This window comes from Pristiophorus japonicus, chromosome 20 (genome assembly GCF_044704955.1).
Source record: "Pristiophorus japonicus isolate sPriJap1 chromosome 20, sPriJap1.hap1, whole genome shotgun sequence".
Classification (NCBI taxonomy): domain Eukaryota; kingdom Metazoa; phylum Chordata; class Chondrichthyes; family Pristiophoridae; genus Pristiophorus; species Pristiophorus japonicus.
In genome coordinates, this window is record NC_091996.1 from 22924913 (window position 1) to 22933165 (window position 8253).

Here is an 8253-nt window from a genome sequence, read left to right on the forward strand (position 1 = left end):
ACACAAGAGATTAGTGTGCAAAATTAAAGCACATGATATTGGGGGTAATGTACTAACGTGGATAGAGAACTGGTTGGCAGAAAGGAAGCAGAGAGTCGGGATAAACAGGTCTTTTTCAGAATGGCAGGCAGTAACTAGTGGGGTGCCGCAGGGCTCAGTACTGGAACCCCAGCTATTTCAATATACATCAATGATTTAGATGAAGGAATTGGGTGTAATATCTCCAAGTTTGCAGATGACACTAAGCTGGGTGGCGGTGTGAGTGTGAAGCGGATGCTGAGAGGCTGCAGGGTGACTTGGACAGGTTAGGTGAGTGGACAAATGCATGGCAGATGCCGTATAATGTGGATAAATGTGAGGTTATCCACATTGGGGGCAAAAACACGAAGGCAGAATATTGTCTGAATGGCGGCAGATTAGGAAAAGGGGAGGTGCAACGAGACCTGAGTGTGATGGTACATCAGTCATTGAAAGTTGGCATGCAGGTACAGAAGGCGGTGAAGAAGTGAAATGGTATGTTGGCCTTCATAGCTTGGTGATTTGAGTATCGGAGCAGGGAGGTCTTACTGCAGTTGTACAGGGCCTTGGTGAGGCCTCACATGGAATATTGTGTTCCGTTTTCGTCTCCTAATCTGAGGAAGGACGTTCTTGCTATTGAGGGAGTGCAGCGAAGGTTCACCAGACTGATTCCCGGGATGGCAGGACTGCATGTGAGGAGAGACTGGATCGACTGGGCCTGTATTCACTGGAGTTTAGAAGGATGAGAGGGGATCTCATAGAAACATACAAAATTCTGATGGAACTGGACAGGTTAGATGCAGGAAGAATGTTCCCGATGTTGGGGAAGTCCAGAACCAGGGGACACAGTCTAAGGATAAGGGGTGAGCCATTTAGGACTGAGATGAGGAGAATCTTCTTCACTCAGAGAGTTGTGAACCTGTGGAATTCTCTACCGCAGAGAGTTGTTGATGCCAGTTCATTGGATATATTGAAGAGGTAGTTAGATATGGCCCTTTAGGCTAAAGGGATCAAGGGGTATGGAGAGAAAGCAGGAAAGGGGTACTGAGGTGAATGATCAGCCATGATCTTATTGAATGGTGGTGCAGGCCCAAAGGGCCAAATGGCCTACTCCTGCACCTATTTTCTATGTTTCTATAAATTCACCTGATTCTGACTGCAAGGGACCTACGTTTGTCTTCACTAATCTTTTTCTCTTCACATATCTATAGAAGCTTTTGCAGTCAGTTTTTATGTTCCCTGCAAGCTTACTCTTATACTCTATTTTCCCTCTCCTACTTAAACCCTTTCTCCTTCTCTGCTGAATTCTAAATTTCTCGCAGCCCTCAGGTTTGCTGCTTTTTCTGGCCAATTTATATGCCTCTTCCTTGGATTTAACACTATCCCTAATTTCCCTTGTCAGCCACCGTTGAGCCACCTTCTCCGTTTTATTTTTACGCCAGACAGGGATGTACAATTGTTGAAGTTCCTCCATGTGATCTTTAAATATCTGGCTTTGCCTATCCACCGTCAACCCTTTATAAGTATCATTTGCCAGTCTATTCTAGCCAATTCACATCTCATACCATTGAAGTTACCTTTCTTTAAGTTCAGGACCCTAGTCTCTGAACTAACTATGTCACTCTCCATCTTAATGAAGAATTCTACCATATTATGGTCACTCTTCCCCAAGGGGCCTCGCACAACAAGATTGCTAAATAATCCTCTCTCATTACACAAGACCCAGTCTAGGATGGCCTGCTCTCTCGTTGGTTCCTCGACATATTGTTCTAGAAAACCATCCCTTATACACTCCAGGAAATCCTCCTCACTGTATTGCTACCAGTTTGGTTAGCCCAATCTATAGGCTGACACTGCATCATGGGTGCTGTTCCCCTCCCCCGCACACTGCACTCACGCCCAAGTTGAAATCTGTCTTTTAGTTGTTTGCCATTGTTAAATTTTCCTTTTCTGCTGAATGTGGTACTAAATTTGAAAGGAAAACAAATTCAATCGTAATTCATTTATTTATAGATTGTATTTTGCTTCCATCTCCTTTTGTTGTTCACCGTTAAATTGAAAGCCTATTTTTTAAGATTGTGATGGATTTTGAGAATTCTTTAAACTGGCAAATGGCTTTCTTCCTCCCAGTGTAAGTGGATAAACTTTTAAATGTGGCCATTATCCAGCAGTTTGTTTTACTGTAACATTTCTCTTCATATTGCACTTCAAACCATAAAATTAACCAAATTGCAGACTATTATCATGTCTAGCTGTCAACAGAGCTTTCATCTGAAAGGGCAACTAATATAAAGATACATTTACAGACGACACACACTGTAATCTATCGAGACACTTAATTGCAATTGGCCTATCAAAGCTGGCAAGCTGATTATCTCGCACAGCTAACATTATCCTCAAATCATTGTTTTTAATAAAAAAACCGTGAGGGCTGTCTGCAATTTCATGGCTTCTAGACACTGATTTAGGAGTTAGTGAGACATGACCAGGAAGAGCTTGAGCTAATTCCTTTTTTCTTGTTTGTTCAAGGTTTAATCAGGCCATTCCACGACTAAACCCACCGCCACCCGTCATGAGGAAGCGCTCGACCAGATCGCTTCTGATAGCCACTGAGTCAACATCGCGATGCTTCGAGCAAGTGGTCATCAACAGCCTGCTGCAGAGTTCGCACACATCAAGTTTTACAGACGTTTCCTCCTGTACTTTTGCTCTGTCTGACTTTGAACCTGAGGCCGGGCAGCCTGCCGAGGAGAGAACGGCCTGGTTTTGGCCTGGAGATCTCCGTTCTACAGCCGAGCCTCCCACTTTGACCGTCAGCCAATGGTCAAGTGAGAAAAGCAGGACTGCAAACGCCATGCCTAGAAGTTGCAAGGACCAGGCCGGGACAGCGAGGCCTCTGGGAGAGTTCCCTCTGCATAGCCCGAGCAGTGGCTGCCATGGTCTGGACTATGCCAACGGAAGCCTCCCCTTCTCCCCGCCACTTAATGAGACCTGCCTGCACATCAGCTTCTCCGAGGACGAGCTGTTGGACAATGATGCTGAAGATTCAGGAGAACATCAGAAAGCCTCGGTGGAGGAGACTGAGGATCAAAATTTAAATCGTCTAACTTCTGGCTAAAGCTTTCCTTTGTTGCTACAGGAATATTTTCATTACAGCTTCTTCATCAATGATCGCAAGTTATACTCGTCCGCGCTTCATTATCAGCTGAGCTCCAGCTTATCAAAAGGTTCGATATCTATAGCTCTAGGAAAGCTTTTCATAGTACTTCCATCATCATTACTCGTCTGAAGGGTGATTTGTCCATCACGTCCCCAGTAGGAGATCTGGAGTTTGAGTACCCAATTTATTTGTGATGGTGGATGGTCGGGGCTGAATTCCAGCCAGCTCCTTGGTCCCAAGTTAGTTTGGGCTCAACTTGCACACGGGCTGCATAAGTTCTGAGACCAACGAGGGACGCGTTAGGGGCACAACATACATTTTCCAGGGGTGTAATTATCAGGAAATACAGGAGATAAAGTATTGTGTACAATATTGCAGTGTCTGAGGTGCCTATGCACAATTTCTTTTCTTTTACATTGCAGTGTAATCCCACTGTTGTTCAACTGCTTTCTGTTCCTTTACCTGTAGTCCGTGGAGGAGGGAGGGAGAGAAAGATGTTTTTTTGAAAGATGTTAATATTCTCCTCGGTCTCTAAGAAGCAAGCCATCTGATATGGAATCTGATATGGAGAGCTCCTCACTGCTGTTGACATACTCTCCACTTTCTTATGGTAGCTCTTTTAAAAAAAAAAAAATGAAAATGACACCATTGCTGAGGCTCCCATCACGTTGTGGGACAACTTCATTGTTCACGGTACAGACAGAAGACTTAAGTAGTGAAATCAGCAGATGTAACTGCAACTCTTGCACTGCCATTTACTGGAAGGCTGATTAAGAATCCAATATATATACATCTTTACATTGAGTCAATTTTATACAATATCGATGATAATGTAACTGTCTTTGAATACACCATGACTTGTGCTGATTCTTTCCAGGTATCTGAGTAAAACCATATTATGTCTCACATTGTGAAATGGATTGGAAGTTTTGTGATCACTCTTGCCTTGGATAGTCAGTAACAATATAGCTTTTGAGCTGCACTTGTCTTCTGCCCATCAAGGCCATATTTCTTCCCGGGATTGGTGCCGGGCCGTACATCCTGGTGACAGTAGGGTTCTTGCACTTGCTTTAAGTCTATGCAAATGCTGAATGTTTTCTCCTGGACCGTTGCTTTGTCTGATTTTGAATCTGAGGCTGGACCGCCTGCAGAGGGCGAGGAAAGGCCCGGTTTGGGCCTTCAGATCTATGCTCTACAGTGAAACCTGCCACTTTTGACTGACGTGAAAGAATCGAGTCAGAAGAGTAGGACTGCAAACGCCTGAAAGCCGCAAGAGCGAGACCAAAGCGGTACCTGTGCTAGGTTACCCCTGCCCTAACCCTACCTAACCCACCTCGGGGACTGGACTATGCCAACACCAGCCTACCCTCCCCACCCCATGATCCAGTGAGACATGCCTGCATTGTCAGCATTCTCCGAGATGCTCCGTCAGTTAGTGTTTAACCTGCTTAATGCGATGGGTTGGTGACGCAGCTCACTTATTCCCTGACTTGACGCATACTGGATGATCAGCTTCTCGGCCACGATTATCCTCACCGTGAGTTCCTGATCTCAGGCCTCTTGCCTGTAGAGATGCAGAGAGTGGGCAGGAAAACCCGAACGTGAATCCCTGCACACTTCCCGCCCTCTACTTCATAACTGTCGGCCATCGAGTAGGACAACCAGTACTAAAGCTTCGCCCCCTGGAAATTATATGCACTGTAAAATGGAAGAAAATAATACAAAAACGGAGGACTGCAACATTTGATTTTCTTTACAAATGAAACTCCTTCTTGCCTTGGTCTCCCTTATGCCACACACCCTTCCTACCTGATAGAGTAGGCCAATGGCCTTCCCTTAGGGCTGTGCCAGGACTGCTTTATAAACTCGCCTCTGAGTTTCCCCAAGCGTGCTATGTGGCGGGGAGGGGGGGGGGGTTACTATCCTTGCAGTTGACACTAGACCCCTGTGAGAGGCACCTGACTGTATTGTCACAGATCTACCAAGGCTTAATTGCCATCAGCGCCTCTTCCCGGTCCCAACTCAGTCTGTATTGTGCAAAACCTGCCAATTAATTTTTTGATGTGCAGGTGATCTTTATTTGAACCGTTGATAACAATCTCATAGAATTAGGAAAGTTCCCTCTCGCTCACCGACAGCTGCTAGCCATGTCATTTAAATGTCTGAAAGAAGAGATACAGGTTTAATCTCATGGGTTGGAGGCAGGCCATTGAACTCTTCCACAGATTTACAACCCGCCTCATCCAAATGTACTGAGCTGATGGCATAAGTGTTCCCAGCAAAGCTATCTCATCGCGGCAAGCATGAGATAGATTTTAATCCCGTCAAGCCACAGACTGGTTAACTGGCCAAAATTGTCCTGCTCAGAAATCATTTGAAGTAAAAATCATTTTAAACCATGTCCCTGTAGACTGATCTTACATAGATAGTTGCATTTTTTTTTTTAAATCCATCAATGAAAATAGAGGGTAACTGGCACAGTGACTATGTGGCCACGATAAACAGTCATTATTGTATTTTGCTCATCGCATTTGATTAAAGGTTTTTTTTAAAAGCGGTGTTGTTTTAACATGCTAGAACAACATGATCTCAAGATGGATCCAACGTGTCCTGTTGCATTGATGCAGATTAGTTGATGCTTGTTTGAACTGAAGCCACCGACAGTTGCATCGTGCTGGAGCTGGATACACTGGCTCAGGCACAGTGACAGCTTCCAGACTGAACACAACTCAAGGTGTTTGTGGGAAATCTGGAGTTGTTTTGGGCTTCTGCTGAACTTAGAATCATTGGGGATAGGTCTTGACCGATAGTGTAAAATGGGGGATAGTCAGAAGAAATAAAATTAAGATCGGGAGAGATGTAAAATGGGTTGCCGATTCACGCCATCGCACAAAAGATCTACCCGGTTGAATTCTATGGCACTGATGGAGGCCCTTAGGCCCATTGTGTGACAACATTCCCGCTAAGCTGTGCAGCCGAGCAGCGGTCTGGAGGTCCCGCCAAGGCCGCTCACCGGCTTTTATTTGGGAGAAACTACGCATGCGCGAACATTTTAATGGACCGCGCAGCCAGTTAAAGGGCCTGTGCGCCAGAAAGAGGGAACATTGTTATTCGGGCTCTCTCAAACTAGCCACTTAGCCCCATTCCCCTGCCCTGTTCCCATACCATGTTCAAAATTGCCACTCTCAATTAGTACAGTCTGCTCCTCCTAATCCAAAGTAGCTTAATTCAAATTCTTTACTAATTCTATATTTTTTTCACTGTTTTGTTTGCATTGAGTCATTCAAAGTTATTTTAGCGAGAAACGGCTTTGACTTGTAAGGACTGTAATTACAGCTGAAACACGTGTTCCCCGTTTCAATATTAATGTGACCTTTCTCGCACAGTAGCAGCTAGACTGTCTCAATGGGATCTTTATCAATAACATATTACCTTGTTCTTCCTGCAGTCTGGCACCATTACCCACTTTCAATTTCAGTCTCTTTTCAACAGAAAATAAAGACCTGGCGGTTCTAATATTAAACCCATGCATCATCGCTGGGGGACAGGAGTCTGTACTGGATATTGTCACTGCAGGGAAACACTTTCAGTGTAAGGTTCATTACTGCTACCCCCCAACTAGGTTTCCCAAAGTCACTGTTTATTCTGTTGAATTGTCCTGTAATTAATACCAGCCATTATCAGATGGCTGTTTCTCAGCAACAATACTTACCGTGCTCCATCGGGGAATATCTATGGAGTTTAGAATATTCAAATCTGGAATTCTTTCCCCAAAGGCTGTGGATACTGGGCTAATTGTAGTTTTCAAGGCGGAGATCGATAGATTTCCGTTCGGTACGAGTGTCAAGGGATATGAAGCAAAGGCGGTTAAATGAAGTTGAGGTACAGATCAACCTTGATCTCATTGAATGGTGGAACAGGCTCGAGGGGCTGAATGGCCAACTCCTGCTCCTATGTTGCTAATCCAAAAGTCCTGATCACTGGCTGCAAATGGCATCTTTTAAACCAGTATGGCCCAACCACACAGCAATACATTGTAGTCTCATTGATACATAAAAAATTCTTACAGGGCTTGACAGGGTAGATGCAGGGAGGATGTTTCCCCCTGGCTGAGGAGTCTAGAATCAGGGGTCACAGTCTCAGGATAAGGGGTCGGCCAATTTGGACTGAGATGAGGAGAAACTTCTTCAATCAGAGGGTGGTGAATCTTTACCTCAGAGGGCTGTGGAGGCTCAGTGAGTATATTCAAGACAGAGATCGCTAGATTTTTGGATATTCAGGGAATCAAGGGATATGGGGATAGTGCGGGAAAGTGGAGTTGAGGTAGAAAATCAACCATGATCTCATTGAATGGCGGAGCAGGCTCGAGGGGCCGAATGGCTTACTCCTGCTCCTATTTCATATGTTCTTATGTACATGAGATTGAGGTTACTGGTCACTGCGACTACATGAAGAAGGTGCCATTGTTCTCTTCACAGATGGTCCCTGACAGGACCCAGTAGTGATTTTCACCTGATCAAATGGCTCTCACAGGTTTAGAGCTTGTAGTTGGCTGAAGTGATTGGTTTTGGGACAGTACAAGACCATTGTTCAGACAACGAGTGCGGAGACGAGAAGCTGTGGGAGACTTTGGGGAAAGAATAATTTGAAAGTTCTCCTTACTATAGTGGTGGTCTATCACTGTTCCTGTGGAACAGCTCAGAAGGCCTTCATGTTCCCTCACGAGCTGTAACAACTGCAGGTTTCCCACCCCTACACTCAGGAGTACTCAAGCAACACCATTGTGTTGCTCTGGTCTGAGTATAAAGCTGGGATGTCTGCTCTGGAAGCTATAACCGCTTCAGGCAAGGTCAGTGCGAGTGTTACGGAGATCGTGGCAAGCAGGAGAGTTTTGGAAATTAATGCACCAAGTTTGTGGAGGAATGATTTTTGGGGATTTCGAAGTATTTGTTACAGTTCACTGTTTTTCCCTGTTTAGCAAACTTTGTGCTAGCAATTTTGAGTTTAAAAAGATCATTGTCTATCAGGACAAGTGACCAAAAAAACTGCCATTTTTAAGCCCTCTCCCCCTGTAA

The 8253-nt window shown here is 44.8% G+C and overlaps 1 protein-coding gene across 1 annotated transcript in view; it reads left to right on the forward strand.

Annotated features, from left to right (window-relative positions):
* Positions 1-5059, forward strand: part of LOC139233092 (carboxyl-terminal PDZ ligand of neuronal nitric oxide synthase protein) — a 148396-nt gene extending 143337 nt beyond the window's left edge. The window contains exon 12 of the mRNA XM_070863610.1: positions 2548-5059. Within this exon, the coding sequence (XP_070719711.1) occupies positions 2548-3136 (589 nt within the window). The 3' untranslated portion in view covers positions 3137-5059. The remainder of the gene's footprint in view (positions 1-2547) is intronic.
* The last annotated feature ends 3194 nt before the right edge of the window (positions 5060-8253 follow it).